Source organism: Hevea brasiliensis, chromosome 14, assembly GCF_030052815.1.
Source record: "Hevea brasiliensis isolate MT/VB/25A 57/8 chromosome 14, ASM3005281v1, whole genome shotgun sequence".
NCBI classification, from domain to species: Eukaryota; Viridiplantae; Streptophyta; class Magnoliopsida; order Malpighiales; family Euphorbiaceae; genus Hevea; species Hevea brasiliensis.
Window position 1 is genome coordinate 88,570,395 of NC_079506.1, and position 17,758 is coordinate 88,588,152.

At 35.8% G+C, this 17,758-nt stretch overlaps 2 protein-coding genes and 1 long non-coding RNA gene across 5 annotated transcripts; 2 read left to right on the plus strand and 1 right to left on the minus strand.

Annotated features, from left to right (window-relative positions):
• Positions 1–1,308: 1,308 nt before the first annotated feature.
• On the plus strand, positions 1,309–4,438 carry LOC110633308 (uncharacterized). Its single transcript, XM_058134748.1, has 5 exons — positions 1,309–1,780; positions 1,851–2,403; positions 2,527–3,181; positions 3,459–3,534; positions 4,140–4,438. The coding sequence occupies exons 1-5, from the start codon at positions 1,309–1,311 to the stop codon at positions 4,436–4,438; spliced, it is 2,055 nt and encodes a 684-aa protein (XP_057990731.1).
• A 3,068-nt stretch (positions 4,439–7,506) lies between these two features.
• On the plus strand, positions 7,507–12,596 carry LOC110633311 (disease resistance protein At4g27190). 3 transcript variants are annotated; one of them, XR_002490782.2, is made up of 4 exons: positions 7,507–7,834; positions 8,659–11,935; positions 12,068–12,141; positions 12,257–12,596. XR_002490782.2 is itself a non-coding variant. In XM_021781855.2 (4 exons), exons 2-4 carry the CDS (start codon positions 8,708–8,710, stop codon positions 12,276–12,278), a joined length of 3,291 nt encoding a protein of 1,096 aa, XP_021637547.2. In that variant the 5' UTR covers positions 7,507–7,834; positions 8,659–8,707; the 3' UTR covers positions 12,279–12,596. The 3 variants fall into 3 exon arrangements, 2 of the variants coding, with proteins under 2 accessions (XP_021637547.2, XP_057989708.1); XM_021781855.2 differs by having other exon boundaries at positions 12,101–12,141; XM_058133725.1 differs by having other exon boundaries at positions 8,664–11,935; positions 12,101–12,141.
• A 684-nt stretch (positions 12,597–13,280) lies between these two features.
• Positions 13,281–14,120, minus strand: LOC131172590 (uncharacterized). Its single transcript, XR_009143113.1, has 2 exons — positions 14,076–14,120; positions 13,281–13,500 (listed from the first exon to the last, which is right to left on the minus strand). It is a non-coding gene; the product is annotated as an uncharacterized LOC131172590 (long non-coding RNA).
• Between the last annotated feature and the right edge of the window lie 3,638 nt (positions 14,121–17,758).

Consider the following 17,758-nt stretch of genomic DNA (forward strand, 5'->3'; position numbering starts at 1 on the left):
GTGATGCCACATTGTATGTGAAGATTGAAAATGGTGAAACACTACTAGTGTCATTGTATGTTGATGATCTTCTAATCACTGGTAGTAATATTGATCTTATAAATCACTTCAAGAAGGAGATGCAATCTGAGTTTGAGATGACTGATCTTGGGAAAATGACTTTTTTTCTTGGTTTGGAAGTTCATCAAACAAACCAAGGAACATTTATATGTCAAGAAAAATATGCAAGGGAAATTATGAAGAAGTTTGGGATGGAAAATTGCAACAGCATTGATACTCCTATAGCTCAAAATGAAAAATTGAGCAAAGAAGATGGTTCTGAGAAGATAGATTCTGGAATTTACAGAAGTGTGATTGGCTGTTTATTGTATCTCACTGCATCCAGACCTGATATCATGTATGCAACAAGCTTATTATCAAGATTCATGCATGAACCAAGCCAAAATCACTTCAAAGCTGCAAAAAGGGTTCTCAGGTATGTGAAAGGAACCATTGATCTTGGAATCTGGTTCAAAAGTGGCATGGAGGCAAAGCTAGTTGGCTATGCAGATAGTGATTGGGGTGGCTCAATTGATGACATGAAAAGCACTTCAGGTTTTGTGTTCTCTATTGGCTCAGGAGTCATCAGCTGGAGCTCAAAGAAACAAGATGTTGTGGCTCAATCCACTGCTGAAGCAGAATATATTTCTGCTGCTGCTGCTGTGAATCAAGCAATTTGGTTCAGAAAAATTATGAAGGATTTGAAGCATGATCAAGAAGAGGCTACTATCATTTTTTGTGATAATCAATCAGCTGTAGCAATGGCTAAGAATCCTGTCTTTCATGGGAAAACCAAGCATATTAAGATTAAATACCACTTCATCAGAGAAGCAGAAAAAGATGAAGAAGTCAAGCTAGTTCATTGTGGTTCAGGAGCTCAAATTGCAGATGTTTTGACAAAGGGCCTGTCCAAAGCAAGATTTGAAACATTGAGGAGCAGCCTTGGTGTTTCCAGCAAAAATGCCAAGGAGGAGTGATGATAGTTATGACATTTTTGCTGTCACATTATGCAGAAATTGTATCATTTTAATCAATGTACTTTGCCTAATTTTTTGGTTTTGAAAGTATGGCTAAGTATGGCCAAGTATGGCTCTCTGTTTTTTAGGTAGAAAAGCTGATGTAAACAGTAATTAAACATGTGATGGCTGATGCACCTTTTGTAATGCTATATATGCATATGTATTAAAGGAATGAAACAAGTTTTTTCTCCACTTCTTTGTCTGAAACAACCTGCTGCTTTTAACAAGTGACAAGAAAGGTTGCATCAAGATGCATGATGTTGTTCGTGATGTGGCCAAATCAATGACCTCTGATGTGTATTTTGTGAAAGCTGGTGGTGAAAAATTTGAGTGGCCAAAAATTGAAAATTTAAAACGTTACAGTGCCATCTCAATTATGGAAAATCAAATTCCCGAATATCCTGCTTCTTGGGATTGTCCAAACCTACAAATATTGTTGTTAAGTGACGAAAGATCGCAATTGGCTATGCCAGAAGGAGTCCTCAAGGGAATGAAAACCCTTAAAGTTCTTCATCTTAAACGTCGCTCAGATGCCTTTCTTCCCGGAACTCAACATTTGTTCATAAGTCATAACTCAACATTTGGTCTTAAACATTCTATACGTGAGAACTCAACATTTGTTCATCTCACAAATCTCCGGACACTGATTCTCCAATATTATGGAGTGGGTGATATCAGTGCACTTGGAGAACTAAAGTTGCTACAAATTCTTAGCTTCAAAAGTAGGTTTTTTTATAGAGCCTGCAAGTGCAATAAGTAAGTTGACTAGTCTAAAGTTGCTGGATTTGGAAGATTGTTGCCATGATGATGCCGTGGATTATATATTCCCTCCCAATGTCATATCCAGTTTATCCCAAGTGCAAGAGTTGTACATGTTGTCTAGACCAAGAAGATTGGGTCGAAGTTTTGGTGCCTTTGAAAGGTTTAACATAACTGAGTTGAAATCCCTGCCCGGCTTAACTGCCTTCATGATTTTTATAAAGAATTTTGAATACATACCTGAAGGCTTCTCTTTCCCTGATTTGGAGGTTTTCAAAATATCCATAGGAGATGGAAAATTTTCATCTAAATTTTCAACTAAAATAAATTATCTGAGTCTTCGTGGTCCAATCAAAGATCCAACAATGGCGGTTAACAGGTTACGTTGCATCAAGCCATTACTGAGGAGAACAAATTATCTCTATCTATCTGAATTCGAAGGATTAAAGAATATCTTTCCCTCTCTATTCTCAGATAGAGATAGTTTAGCTGTCTTGAGATCTCTGAATATCAGCTTTTGCTCCGAGCTCGAGTACTTAATCGATGCAGAAGAATGGGAGATTCCACCCACAACACAGCAGCAGCAGTGAACTTGTTTGGTGTGCCTGGAAACATTCTCGGTTTCAAATTTGAAAGCCCTAGAAGCATTATGCAAAGGTGAGCTACCTTATGAAATTTCCCTGTCCTTGACGAAGCTCAAACTGTTAAGTTTTAATCAGTGCCCAAAGTTGTCGAATGTCTTTGCTTCGCTTAATCCGCAACTACAATTGAAGGAACTTGAAGTGCTTCAAGTGGATTATTGCGATGCTTTAGAATACATATTTGAGAAGAAAGAAGATGCACCTCCATGTTTAAGAGAACTTAAGTTGGATTGTTTGATCGGACTAAAGCACATATACAAGGGCTCTACAGAGCTACTTGACCTGTGCAATCTAGAGTTTCTAGAGATTAAAGAATGCAACAAACTAAAAGTCATCCTTCCTGCATCTGCTGCTCAAAGGCTTGGGAAACTGAAAGAACTGCATCTGCATAATTGTGATCAATTGGAAGCTGTTCTCGCAAAACGGCAAGAAGGAGAAGATACCTGTGAGAATTTGGTGTTCTCTCAACTAAGAGTGCTTTCACTAGTCAACCTTCCCAACCTTACAGGTTTTTGCACGGATTATACCTTGACTTTCAAATGGCCATCCTTGGAAAAAGTGGAGGTGGTTCGCTGTCCCAAAATGCAGATGTTTGCTGCTGTTGTGGCTTCTGATGGAGACTCGAGCACGCCAAAGTTGAAGATGATCGAAGTTGATGGTGTTGATATAATGCTTGATGGAACAGACATAAACAGAGTCATGCAAGGTCGCTACAAAGACAAGGTATGGATCATCTTTATCTTTATTATGCTAAACATCAGAAAATAAGTCAAGTTTTTAGATTTCTTATTTCAGACTTAAATCACAATCAGTGAATATTTGATTCAGGGAATTGCAGGTCCTAGTAACTGAGCATAATAGCTGTTTGCAGGGAATAAAAAATAAAATGGAGAGGTATTGCATAAACTTGTTGGGGTTCTCATTTATCTGACTACGAGTTTCTATTATTGGATTTATCCCCTTCTAAAGTATTGTTGTTATTGTTGTTTCTATTTTGAAGGACAAGCTCTCGCCTCATGACACCACTGCTGCAAAAGAGGCTCTTTGCAGTGTTTCTAATTTAAGGAAGCTCAATGGTACTTGAGTCATCTTCAAGGCTATAAAGTCTCCAGTTTCGAGTCCCAACCAAAGCCAAATCAGCAGAAAAAATTTAAGGAGCGTGGTATTTACTATTTAGCATTAAATAAAGGTCATATATCTATCAAAGATAATGATTGGATATGTGCAGTTTGCTCTTTACAATCAGTTGTGTGAAGTGACTTCTTGTAATTTCTTGTTCTTCAAAGCCTGCTGTTCTTATCGTCAGCATCTTTTCTATCATTATGTGATGTTTCTAGATAATTTTCATAAATACATTACCACAAGGCACACAATTTTTAGAACCAGTCTACAGAGGGTTAATTTGCAAAATCTCTAATTGTCCATAGCACGTTGCATTCAAACTGAACTAGCAAAATATGGATGAATGTAGAATTGGAATATATGTCAGCACCCAATACAGCCTGCAGTATAAATAAGCCCCTCAACTTGCAAGTCCCTTGCCCTGATGATGAATCTAACCACTTAACTGCAACTGGAGTGGCACCACAATAAATAAACCCCTTATAAACCTTTCCAAATCCCCTTAGATACAATAACAAATTCATCATCGAATTTGGTTGTGGCCACTTCGATCTTGAAGATGGAGAATTGCCGTCAAGTGTTAGAAGGTCTCAGCGAAGCCTCACGGTGTGGGAGAAAGGGAGCCACAAGGATTTGGCCTCACTCTTTCCAGAGTCCTTCATTCTTCTCTGTTTAACAATAAAGAAACAAATAACTAGAGATAGCACTAGTATATCACCAAAAACAGAAATTGTTACTACCGATAATCCTTTCTCATTAGTCTTCCTTATCAAATGTGGAAGGATTTTTGGTAGTGGAGGACTCGCCTGTAATTCATGGTCACGGATGGCTAGACTACCGCCTGATTGTTCAACTTGAATATCTCTAGGCCGTTCAAGAATGCATCATCATATGTATGTTTGAAATCAAAATTGGGATGTAGAGCAAGCCACGATTGTTGCTTGCTATGGCTGCCTTTTGGGATCCACATGGCTTAGTCTTTGAACACTGGAACACTGTTACCGCTGTACCAGGGATTATATCTGCGAGTTCCTCGACTTTTTGATTGCTGATGAATATGAAAAACACAGAGGCCTACGAAGATGGTTGAAACCAGCATCAACTAGAAGAAGCAGCAAAATCCCTAGAAGTCGAGAGAGGTGAGCATTCGGTTCAAATTGAACCGAATCAAATCATGAAAATCGAATTATATTTTTTAGAAATCGAATCGAATCAAAATAGATGAAAAATTGAATCGAATTAAACCTCTCTATTTCGGTTAAGTTCAGTTTAAACTTATTGGTTTTGATTTTTCTTTATTTTTTAATTTAGACTTGATTTTTAAATTATTTGATCTAATTTTGACCTTATTTTGAACTTAATAACCATTAATTAATGAAATTAAATAATTTATATATATATATATAATTACATATAATTCATTAATTCCCCTTAAAAATAAATCAATCCAAAAATTAATAAAACTATTCGGTTCGGTTCGATTCAACTGATTTTTTTCTCTTCAAAACTGAACCGAGCTAAAATAACTGAAATTTTTATAATATAAAATCGAACCCAACCAAATTATATTAAAAATCAAACTGAATTACTAAATTAAGGCAGTTTGGTTCGATTTATTCGATTTGAATCAAATAATGCTCACCCCTAGAGAAATATATTTACTGTTGGACCTTTTTTTTTGGGCAAAATATTTAATTTGGCTCTTTTACTTATCTGAAGAATTTAATTTTGTCAATTTTCAACTTTTTATCCAAATTAACTTAGAAATTTTAATTTAAACTCAATTTAGTTCAAAAATTAAAATTTATGTGTTGAATTTTTTAATTTCTTGATTTAAATAAAAAAAATTATGAAGTTTAATATTTTAATTTTGGGACTAAATTTCTTAATTTCTTAATTTAAGCTTAAAAATTAAAAGCTCATTTTTTTTTATTAAATTAAATTTAAATTGAAATTTCTAAATTAAATTGAATAAAAAATTAAAAATAAACAAAATTAAACTTTTTCAATAATCAAATGATGTACTTAAACTTTTTTTTTCTCATATCAACATTTTTAACATCCCGCTGTCGCATTTACGTATTGTGCCTTCCATAATTCTATTAGCTCTTATTAGAGCCGTGCATTTTCTTAAGTTTCTGAATCGAGCTGAAAATTTGTATTAAATTAAATTTATATTTATTATTTTGATTCAGTTTTTATTTTATTTTTTTATCAAGAATTGAATTAGGTACCAAATTAAAGAATTCATTTTATACATATATTTTTTTTAATTTTTAAAGATATATTTTATAATTTCAATAAACATTTATACTTATATATAATTAAGATTATATATATATATATATATATATATATATATATATATATATATAAAAGTTATCTTTAATTACAAGTGCATGTAATTAGTATTATCTTTTATTTTTTAAATTTTTTAAAATAATTTTAGTCTTAAATACATTAATCATCTTATAATCTTTAATTATATGACTAAATCACATGTTAGTCATATATTATACTTTTTAATACTTAATTATATGTATATCTTTTAGATGAAGGCTATATAATTAAGAAATATGTACAAGATAATATAATATTTTTATTATATTTTTTTAAAATTAATATTATTATTTTAATGTCAGTATTATTATTTTCATTATTGTTTTCATATTAGAAATTTAAGATTATATTTTCTATTTTAAAAAGAATGCAATAACGTAGCAAGCGAGATTTGAAATGAAATTAATTAGAATCAAAATTGAATTCAAAATAAAACCAAAATCGTATAGAAATTACTTAGAACCAAATCAGAATCAAAACTAAAGTTTGGTTCCTAAAGTCAAAAAACTAAAGGTTTGATTCTAGTTCTGGTTCTTAGCTAGAACTGGGCTAGAACCAGAATCAAACACCCCTAGTTCTTATGCTCTTTGGATCTGGTTCACTTCTTTCTTGAAGAAGAATTTGATCTACAATCTCAGCTACTCTATCTGGTAAAGCTAACTTAGCAAACTTGTGAATGTTTAAATCTTGAGCTAGCTTTTGGGATGAGTTAAGTTTAGTTCATTTTATTAAGATCGTATAAAGCCTCTCCAACTAATATTGAGCCTCTAAGTGTTTCACACTCTAGATGTTCGATTCTGAGCATGAGAGAGTGTGCTAATGTCCCACATTCATTTGGAATAGAGGTAATGTGACACTTATAAGACCTTAGACACTCATCCCCCTTAAACGAGCTAGTTTTTGAAAGTGAAGTAATTTTAATCCATTTTCTTAAGAATTAGTTAGCATCTTCCCCATAAAAGTAACTTGGAAGAACAAAAATATATTTACCCGGATGGGCATAACTAATGGTTCCTCTTAAGCCAATAGGACTTGATTGATTAACAGAAGGATTGCGAATGCCCTTTGAAAGGAATTTTGCTAGCTCAAAGTCATTGATATGGCCAGTCAATTCATCATCTAGAAGAACGTTGACGATGGGGATATTCAAGTGCAGTAAGCAACATCAATAGCAATATCTTGGACTCTTGTCACATTTCACACCGTCATGGAGTATGTAGCAAACCCAATAAAAAATCTAACCTCAAATTTCAAAATGGTAGGAATATAGTGCTTTTCAATTGACTTGGGTGAAGCAAATGGTCTTAAATGCTCTTGAATCTGGTGGTGATGTTGTTGCTTTGATGGGTCAGTTTCGCTTGCAACAATCTTCCTACCCTCAACTAGAGCATTTGATTTTGTGAGGTCACTTCATATTAAAAATATCTTTTATTTTAAGTTTTAAACTATAGTTTATTTTTATAAAATTAATTTAAACAAATTTATTTTAAATTGAATTGACTCTTAATTGATTTCATAATTTTAAATTTTAAAACTAAAAAAGTAAATCTATATTTTTCAGTATATAATAACAAAAGAAATTCCAATATTGAAAATGGGTAGCTGAGGCATCCATAGTTGCTCCTTTGCAAGAATACTATGCCTTTTCTTCCCCTCTTCTGAGCTTAGAGAGAAAGAGAGATGCCTCTTCTCTTCTTCTTCTTCAGCTTTTATATATATATAGAGAGAGAGAGAGAAAGAGAGATGCCTCTTCTCTTCTTATTCTTCTTCAGCTTTTATAGAGAGAGAGAGATGGGACTCCAAAATGAAAAGAAAATGAAAAAATACAGTGACTTCCTGGATCTAGAAGTGGAAGTTCTCTGAAGAAGCAAATTAGTAAACGGGATCCTTCTATTTTTCCATCAATTTGACTTGGTAAGTCACCCTCTTTGCTTTTAATTTATTAAATTATTACAAATTATATTAAAATTTTTATTATTTTGAAGTTTATCAGTTTTCATAGCATTATTAACAAGTGAAGAAATAAATTATTAGATTGAGGAATAATTTAAAATATTTGCAAAGTATTAATAAATTTTAATTAAGAGAAACGACACAATTAATCATCCTATTTGCAAATGCTAATAATTTTTTAATGAAAATTTTATATTAAATTAATAATATTGAAAATTTTTTTGAAATTATGAAATTTTGAATTAATACAGTAATAAAAATTTAATTAAAAGTATCATATACAAGTTTAACATTATGGGCTCCCACTTGCAAGCATAAAATGTTATTGGTGTTATTATAAATTATATTAATTGTTATTAAAAATATAAGTTATTATTTATATAAAAAAAAAATTATGGTTCACAAGCATATCTAGACTGAATTTATTTTTACAAGTCTTATAATAGATATGATACGCATACAAATGAATATTTATGAGCTCGTTCTTCAATATGAGCTCAAAATTTCCTCATCTCTTACGTCAACGACACTAAAAAAAGATATTAAATTAATAGAATTGAAATATGGATGTAATATAATGAAATAAATATTATAAAATATTTAGAGAAAAATAATTAATAATTATTTATGAAATGAAAATTTTATTTTTTCTTGGTAAGTATATGATTATATAAAATTTTAATACAAATTTATTTTAATATAAATTTAAATTGCATTTAATATAATTAATTAAAAACTTTATGATGAACAAAATTTTATAATTTCGTATGCAACTTGAAATGCAGAACAGAGTTGTGCATTGTTCTCCATCGCACAGATATTATCAACCTAGCCATGGAAGTTCTGGGTTCCATCTTTGGAGAAATTGGAGGGTACCTTGTTAAGGCAATTAAGCGTCGATTTGGCTATTGTATTCACTACCACAGGAACGTTGAGACTCTCAAAAAGCAAGTTCAAATACTAGAGGCAACGCGAAAAGATGTAGAAGCATCCACTAATACAACAAAAAGAAATGGGGAGGTTATTAGAAATGAGGTTCAGAACTGGACATCAACAGCTGATGGGGCCTTGTCGGAGGCTACAAAATTTCTACAAGCTGTAGAGGAAGTGAGGTTTCTTGATTTCATTTCTCGTTATCGGCTGGGAAGGAAAGCTGCAAAGAAAGCAATGGCAATTGAGAAGCTTAAAAAAGATGGTGAGTTTGATCGAGTTGCCAACCATGCTTCTCCTCCAGGGGTTCTTTCTATGCCATCTCAAGATTTTGTGATTTTTGAAAGCACAAGAAATGCTATGGAGAAGATCATGGAGGCATTGAAGGATGAAGGAACCAATTTTATTGGTATACATGGAATGGGAGGGATTGGCAAAACAACTATTGTGAAAGATATTGCCAAAAAGGTTGAACAAGAAAAGCTTTTCGATGCTGTTGTGATGGCTGTAGTGTCACAGACTATTTCAGTGAAAAGAATTCAGGAGCAGATAGCAGAAATGTTGGGTTTGGATTTCAAGCAAACAATTAGCGAAGAAGGAAGAGCAAGTTTGTTGCATACTAGACTGAAGAACGAGAATAAAACCCTCGTTATCTTGGATGATATTTGGGTCAGACTTGATCTTGCAATCATAGGCATTCCATTTGGCAATGGTCATATAGGCTGTAAAATTATGATCACGACACGGCGTAGACAAGTGTGCAATGTCATGGCCTCAAGAATTGAATCTACAAAGATCATCCAGCTTGATGTTCTAGCAGAACAAGAATCCTGGTTCTTGCTTAAGAGGAATGCCGGTGATGTGATTGAGTCGTCTCCCACAATGAATTCAGTGGCAAAGGATATTTGCAAAGAATGTGGAGGCTTGCCCTTAGCAATTGTAACGGTTGGGAGGGCAATGAGAGGCAGAGACTTGGAAGAATGGAAAGAGGCAGCTCTAGAACTTAAGAAAGCTCAGCCTGTGAATATTGAAGGCATGGATGATGATGTGTATAAGTGCCTTAAATTAAGCTATGATTACCTGAAGAATAAGGAAACCAAGTTTATTTTCCTGTTTTGTTGTTTATTTCCTGAGGATTATGACATTCCTATGGAGGATTTGGTAAGATATGGGATTGGTCTGGGAATATTTGAAGATGTGAGAATACAGGAAGCAAGAAATAGAGCTCGTTTTATTGTCAACAATCTCAAAGAATCATGTTTATTTTTAACAAGCAACGAGGAAGACTGCGTCAAGATGCATGATGTTGTTCGTGATGTGGCCAAATCAATAACATCTGATATGTATTTTGTGAAAGTTGGCGGTGAAAAGTTCGAGGAGTGGCCAAATATTGAAAATTTAAAACGTTACACTGCCTTATCAATTATGCAAAATCAAATTCCAGAATATCCTGCTTCCTGGGATTTCCCAAACCTACAAACATTGTTGTTAAGAGAAAACCGCAATTCGCAATTGGCTATGCCAGAAGGAGTCCTCAAAGGGATGAAAACCCTTGAACTTTTTGATCATAGTGGCAGCTATAGTCATTATCCATTTTTCGTCTATCCTTTTTATGGGAACTTGGAACCAACACTCAGTCATCTCACAAATCTTCGGACACTGATTCTCCAAAATTATAGAGTGGGTGATACCACTGCACTTGGAGGACTAAAGTCGCTAGAAATTCTTAGCTTCAAAGGAAGTATATTTACAGAGCCTGCAAATGCAATAAGTAAGTTGACTAGCCTAAAGTTGCTGGATTTGGAAGAGTGTTCCCATCATTCTCACATGGATTCTATATTACCTTCCAATGTCATATCCAGATTATCCCGAGTGCAAGAGTTGTACATGTGGATGATGTCTCCTAGAAGATTATTTTCTGTAAAGCCCTTTATGAGTTTTAATATAACTGAGTTGAAACCCCTCGCTCGCTTGACTGCCTTTACAATGATGATAGTGAATTTTGAAAACATACCTGAAGGCTTCTGTTTTCCTGATTTGGAGGTTTTCAAAATATCCATAGGAGACGGTGGAGATTTTATAGCTAAACAAAATTACTTGAATCTTTGTGGTCTAGTCGAAGATCAAAAAATGTTGGCAATTACTAGGTTAGGTTGCATCAAGCCATTACTACCGAGAACAAATTACCTCTCTCTATCTTCAATGGAAGGGTTAAGGAATATCTTTCCCCAACTAATCTCAGATAGAGATAGTTTAGCTGTCTTGAGATCTCTGAATATCAGCTCTTGCTCCGAGCTCGAGTACTTAATCGATGCTGAAGAATGGGAGATTCCACCCACAACACAGCAGCAGCAGGGAACTTGTTTGGTGTGCCTGGAAACATTGTCGGTTTCAAATTTGAAAGCCCTAGAAGCATTATGCAAAGGTGAGCTACCTTATGAAATTTCCCTGTCCATGACGAAGCTCAAACTGTTGAGGTTTTATCAGTGCTCAAAATTGTCGAATGTTTTTGCTTCGCTTAATCCGCAACTACAATTGAAGGAACTTGAAGTGCTCCATGTGGGTTACTGCAATGCTCTAGAGTATATATTTGGGAAGAAAGAAGATGCACCTCCATGTTTAAGAGAACTTAAGTTGGATTGTTTGATGAGATTAAAGCGCATATATAAGTGCTCTACTGACCTACTTGACCTGTGCAATCTAGAGGTTCTACAGATTAATCGATGCAACGAACTAAAAGTCATCCTTCCTGCTTCTGCTGCTCAAAGACTTGGGAAACTGAAAGAACTGCATCTGGATAATTGTTATCAATTGGAAGCTTTTCTTGCAAAACAGCAAGAAGGAGAAGAAACCATTGAGAATTTGGTGTTTTCTCAACTAAGAATGCTTTCACTAGTCGACCTTCCCAACCTTACAGGCTTTTGCACGGATTATACCTTGACTTTCAAATGGCCATCCTTGGAAAAAGTGGAGGTGGTTCGCTGTCCCAAAATGCAGATGTTTGTTGCTGTTGTGGCTTCTGATGAAGACTCGAGCATGCCAAAGTTGAAGATGATCAAAGTTGATGGTGTTGATATAATGCTTGAGGGAACAGACATAAACAGAGTCATGCAAGGTCGCTACAAAGACAAGGTATGTATCATCTTTATTATGCTAATTAACATCAGAAAACAGGATGAGATGTATATATATTAGTCAAGTTTTTAGTTTTCATATTTCAGACTTGATTCACAATCAGTAAATATTTGGTTCACGGAATTGCAGGTCCTAGTAACTGACCATTAAAGCTGTGTGCAGGGTGTAGACACTACTGCGACACAGAGAATAGCAAATAAAAGGTTATGTATCGTATGAACTTGTTGAATTTCTCATTTCTCTGACTAGGAGTTTCTATTATTGGATTTATCCCCTTCTAAAGTATTGTTGTTATTGTTGCTATATTTTGTGTTCCAGTACTAGGCTGTTTCTATTTTGAAGGCCAGGCTCTTGCCTTATGAAACCAGTGCTACAAGAGAGGCTATTGGCAGTGTCTCTAATTTAAGGAGCATGATATCCGATAAGCTTTAATTTTATGATATTTGACTCATTTCCACAACTATGAGGTCTGAGTTGGAGTCCCAATCATAGCCAAACAAATATTAAAAGAATTAAGGAGCATAATATGCAGCATTAAATAAAGGTCATATGTCTATCAAAGACAATGATTGGATCTGTGCAGTTTGCTTTGTAATCGATTGTGCGCAGTGACTTGTAATTTCTTATTCTTCAAAGCCTTCTATTCTTATTGTTAGTATCTTTCCATCATTATGTGATGTTTCTTGATAATTTTCATAAACATATGACCACAAAGCACAGATTAAGTTGAAACAGCCTACAGAGGGTTAATTCGCAAAATCTCTAATTATCTATAGCATGTTGCATTCAATCTGGATTAGCAAAAAATGGATGAATGTAGAATTGGAATATATTTCAGCACCCAGAAGAGCCTGCAGTATAAATACTACTTTATTTTAATGATATTCAAATTCTAATTAAATATGGAATTAAATTGTTAATAAAACCTTAGTGATTAAATTGTTTCTATACTGAAAATAGAGTTAAAGATATTTTAATCATTTTTATTAGAATTAAGAGTAACATAATTAAGATTTTAGCGACAATGACTAATTTATACAATTATTAAAATGTCAAAAACTAATTGTTTACTTTTTAAAATGTAGAGTGTCATGACCCAACCTATGGGCCGGACCAGCACTAGGACCTGGGCCAGCCTAAAGCCCCCGAGGCCCGTAGTAAGCCTAACTGTTCATTAACCCAACTCTAAGGCCCATTTGGGCCCAGTATCAAGAAAACAAACGGACAGAGTCCGGCCATAAAATGGACTTTCCAACGGGGAGTTTTCGACTCACCCGACCTGTAAACACAATAAATACTCAATTGGGGAGCTCAGCTCACCCTCCACATACTCATATCCTCATAATAATAAATGAGAGCTCAGCTCCCTCATCCAATCCATCAAACATGCATATCATTATACGTTTACAGGTCCAACATGATAATAATATTACAGACCATAATCAATAAATACTTCTAACACATGCGGAAATTCTAGGAGTAAATAAAATTACACAAATATTGATAAACAACCTGCGAAGTAGAAAAGCAGGTTAACCCAGAATAAAATATCCTCCTGTGGCCTGTAAAAATTTTTGAACAGGAGTGAGCGTTCGACTCAGAGAGTAAAATATCAATTTTAACTATAATCTCTATAACTATCTAAAACTAATGCACTCAGAGAGTGAAATGCAACATCAACAACATTTTCACATCATAACATCAAAAAGGTAATTTGGAGCACTCACACACCCTGTAGCATCAATAATAACATATAGGAGCTGATCCCCTATACAGCTCTCTTTAATCCAACCTGGTGCCAGCGAATTACTCAAGCTCGGACTTCCACTTAATAACCAAATCGAGGGTCCCAGCGAATTACTCAAGCCGTGACTACCCTCGAAGGATCGGGTCCCAGCGAATTACTCAAGCCGTGACTACCCCGTCCTATCCATAGTCCACACCACATCACACGCACGCCAACGCACGCACACTGCTCCAAATTACCACAACAACATCATGGCACTTTAACATTTATCAATGCATCATAAATCGTGCCTAGAGTTTAACTACATAAATATATGCATATAAGTGATGCATGGGCATGCTGAACATATAATAATATCGAAATTACAATTAAAATTAATATTTTACTCACAGACTTGACGGCAATCACTGTGGCGGCTGGGCGGAGGAAGAAGGCATCGACTCACGACAATTATATTACAATTATTTAATACAAATGACTCAATACAAATCAAGAAAAGACCCAATACGCCCTAAGTCGTGCGAAAATCCGGCAGAGTCTCCCCTATACCTAGGACCTACCCAACCTGCAAACGTCTCAAAACACACTTCTATATCCACAATCCATATATATACAACTCAATCACATCACACAGCCCCTCCTGGGCCCATCAAATCAATCATTCATCACAATATGTAAAATTTCAATTTAGTCCTTATAATTGATCATTTTTTGCAAAAACTGCTCAAATAAGCTCTATAAATTATAAAACTCGTCCCCGCTATCCTTAGAAATATTACTAAGCTATTGCAAAATGAATCGTAATTTTCTAAGCTACCACGAATATTTTTTGGTTTTTTTTTGATATTTAAGCACTAGAAAATTACGAAAAAGCAAGGTTCGGGTTTACCTGCCGATTCCGACTTGAACGCGCTCGGGATGCTCGACAATGGTGGGGTAGCCAAAACCTCGATCCAATTCGAGACTTTTCCGTAGTGCAATGCCGGAAATTCATAGATCCGGACAACTGTCGAATTTCCGCGAATTGAGGATACCTACACGAAGCCCAATAATAATATATAAAAAAATCAGGGGTGTTACATTCTTCCCCCCTTACAGAAAATTCGTCCTCAAATTTTACACAAGGCAGAATAAATCACATGATTATACATTGAACAGATAAGGGTACTTGCTACGCATGTCCCGTTCTAACTCCCAGGTGCACTCTTCCACTGACTGACTCCTCCACAAAACCTTCACCATAGGGATCTGTTTTGATCTTAATTGTCTCACTTGGTAGTCCACTATGGCTACAGGTTGCTCCTCAAATGTCAAGTTCTCTTTTAACTCTATTACATCTGGTTATAGTACATGAGAAGGATCTGGAATGTATTTTCTTAGCATGGAGATGTGAAACACGGGATGAACATGAGAAAGGTTGGGTGGTAGCTCCAACCGGTAGGCAACTGCTCCAACTCTATCCGTAACCTCAAAAGGTCCAATATACTGAGGTGCCAACTTGCCCTTTTTCCAAATCTCATGACTCCCTTCATTGGAGAAACCTTCAGGAATACATAGTCGCCCACTGCAAACTCCACATCCCTCCGTCTGGGGTCTGCATAACTATTCTGCCTAAAGTCCGTTCCTCGATTAAGGGAACCATCTCTGAAGTGTACTGCACCAGGTCTACATCATGAACCTTCGCTTCCCCCATTTCTGTCCAACACAGAGGAGACCTACACTTTCTTCCATATAATGCCTCATAGGGTGCCAACCCTATGCTAGAGTGATAACTGTTGTTGTAGGCAAACTCCACCAGAGCTAGCTGCTCATCCCACTGACCTCCAAAATCCAAGACACTCATGCGAAGCATGTCTTCCAGTGTTTGGATCGTCCTTTCGGACTGTCCGTCTGTCTGAGGGTGGAAAGCCGTACTGAAGTTCAACTGTGTGCCAAGTGCCTCCTGCAACTTTCTCCAAAACCGAGAAGTGAACTGGGGCCCTCTGTCAGATATTATGGAAGCTGGAACTCCATGCAATCTGACTATTTCTCGAATGTAGAGCCGGGCATACTGTGCCACAGAGTATGTAGTCTTTGCAGGCAAGAAATGAGCTGATTTGGTCAAGCGGTCTACAATTACCCATATGGAATCATATCCTCGCGTGGTACGAGGCAGCCCAGTCACAAAATCCATAGAAATCATTTCCCACTTCCATTCTGGGATAGGGAGCTCTTGCAACTTTCCTGACGGTCTCTCGTGTTCAAACTTCACCTTCTGACAAGTCAAGCACTTGGACACAAAGTCTGCTATGTCTCTCTTCATGCCATTCCACCAATAGCTATCTTTCACATCATGGTATATCTTGGTGGAACTTGGGTGGACATTGTACAGTGTATAGTGAGCCTCTCGCATGATTTCATCTCTGAGATTGTCTACATCTGGCACACATATCCTAGAACCTTGCACTAGGGTACCATCATTGGCAAATCCAAACTCACCACCTTCACCTTGCTGTACTCTTTCTATGATCTTCATTAATTATTGGTCTCTGTGTTGGGAAACTCTAACTCTATCTCGCAAGTCTGGCCTCACTGAAAAACGAGCCAACAAGACCCCCTCATCTGAAAGATCTAGGATTAAACCTTGATCCATCAACTCATGTACTTCCTGAATCAACGGTCTCTTCTCTGCTGAAATGTGCGCCAAACTGCCAGAAGATTTTCTGCTTAAAGCATCTGCTACTACATTGGCCTTCCCAGGGTGGTACTGGATGGGGCAATCATAGTCTTCCAGAAGCTTCATCCATCTCCTCTGTCTCAAGTTTAAATCCCTCTGTTGGAAGATGTACTTCAAACTCTTATGGTCGGTGTATATCTCGCACACTTCACCATACAGGTAGTGTCTCCAGATTTTTAGTGCGAAGACTACAGCCGCCATTTCCAAATCATGGGTGGGATAGTTCTGCTCATGCCTCTTCAGCTGCCTTGAAGCATAAGCCACTACTTTTCCATTCCGCATCAAAACACACCCTAGGCCAACTCTGGAGGCGTCACAGTACACGGTGTATCCTTCACCGCTCATAGGTAGTGTTAACACAGGGGCAGTGGTTAGACACTCCTTATCCTCATCATTATAACTGACTCTATCGAGCTCTCTTCCTGTCCTTTGCATCTTATCCACTTCCCTTTTCCTATTTTTGGTATTGTTGGTATCATTTCAACCTGCTGTACTTATTCCTTAATTTTAGTCCTATCTCATCCTTACACCTTTTCCTTTAAAGATGTTTATCCCATCATCAACTTTAACTTTCTTTTTATTTCTTAGTCTTATCTTGAATACTAGTTTCATTACTTCAAGAATTCTAACCCTATGATTTACTCCTACCAGCACATTCTTCACCTTATGTAACACTTATAATTACCCATAGAAATTTTTTTTTTCTTGTATCCCCTTTTTTTCCAACTTAACTATCAGAACATTATCATTCCCTATCAGCCTTAGTAGGAAATTGCTTATCCTGGATGAATATGAGCCCCCATAAACTATAAGTTCCATCTGAACTAACACGGCTGTAGGAAATATGTGTCATGCCTTAATTCCAAACAAGATACTTCACGTGTTCATTCTCCTTACTATAATCATATATACTGCCCATAGCTTTCTAAACTTCAACCTCAAATTACCCATCAGCAACAATTTCATCTATTGAATCTCAACAATAAACAGATTTCCTCCACTCATAGTTTAAAACAGTTGCAAGCCTTAGTAGCTAACTCAATTTAACTCCTATCATTACTCTGTTCGTCCTTTCATACTTAATACTAGGTATGCACTTACTGTCATTCTCATATCAGGAAATTATGTATGAATTTGTGCCTACTAAACTCTCAATAACTAGGTCTCCTTGACTCAGTTTCTGTTCCTTATATAACCTTCTAGAACCAAAAGCACAAGCTAAACTTGAAAAGAAAGAAAATATCCTCTTATATTCAACTACACCCGATTGTCGTATTATAACGTTTCACCTAAGTTTCTTGGTCTTTCTCTCCAAATTTCATCATCTCCTAGCACAATTATGCTCTACCTATAAGGT

Excerpts from the sequence above, each read along its gene's own strand:
- LOC110633308 (XM_058134748.1), top strand. The coding sequence starts at position 1,309 with ATGCATGATGTTGTTCGTGATGTGGCCAAATCAATGACCTCTGATGTG. Across the intron at positions 2,404-2,526 it reads CCCACAACACAGCAGCAGCA|TTTTAATCAGTGCCCAAAGT; the intron begins GTGAACTTGTTT and ends CAAACTGTTAAG. Across the intron at positions 3,182-3,458 it reads AAGGTCGCTACAAAGACAAG|GACAAGCTCTCGCCTCATGA; the intron begins GTATGGATCATC and ends TCTATTTTGAAG.
- LOC110633311 (XM_021781855.2), top strand. The coding sequence starts at position 8,708 with ATGGAAGTTCTGGGTTCCATCTTTGGAGAAATTGGAGGGTACCTTGTT. Across the intron at positions 11,936-12,100 it reads AAGGTCGCTACAAAGACAAG|GGTGTAGACACTACTGCGAC; the intron begins GTATGTATCATC and ends AGCTGTGTGCAG. Across the intron at positions 12,142-12,256 it reads CAGAGAATAGCAAATAAAAG|TACTAGGCTGTTTCTATTTT; the intron begins GTTATGTATCGT and ends TTTGTGTTCCAG.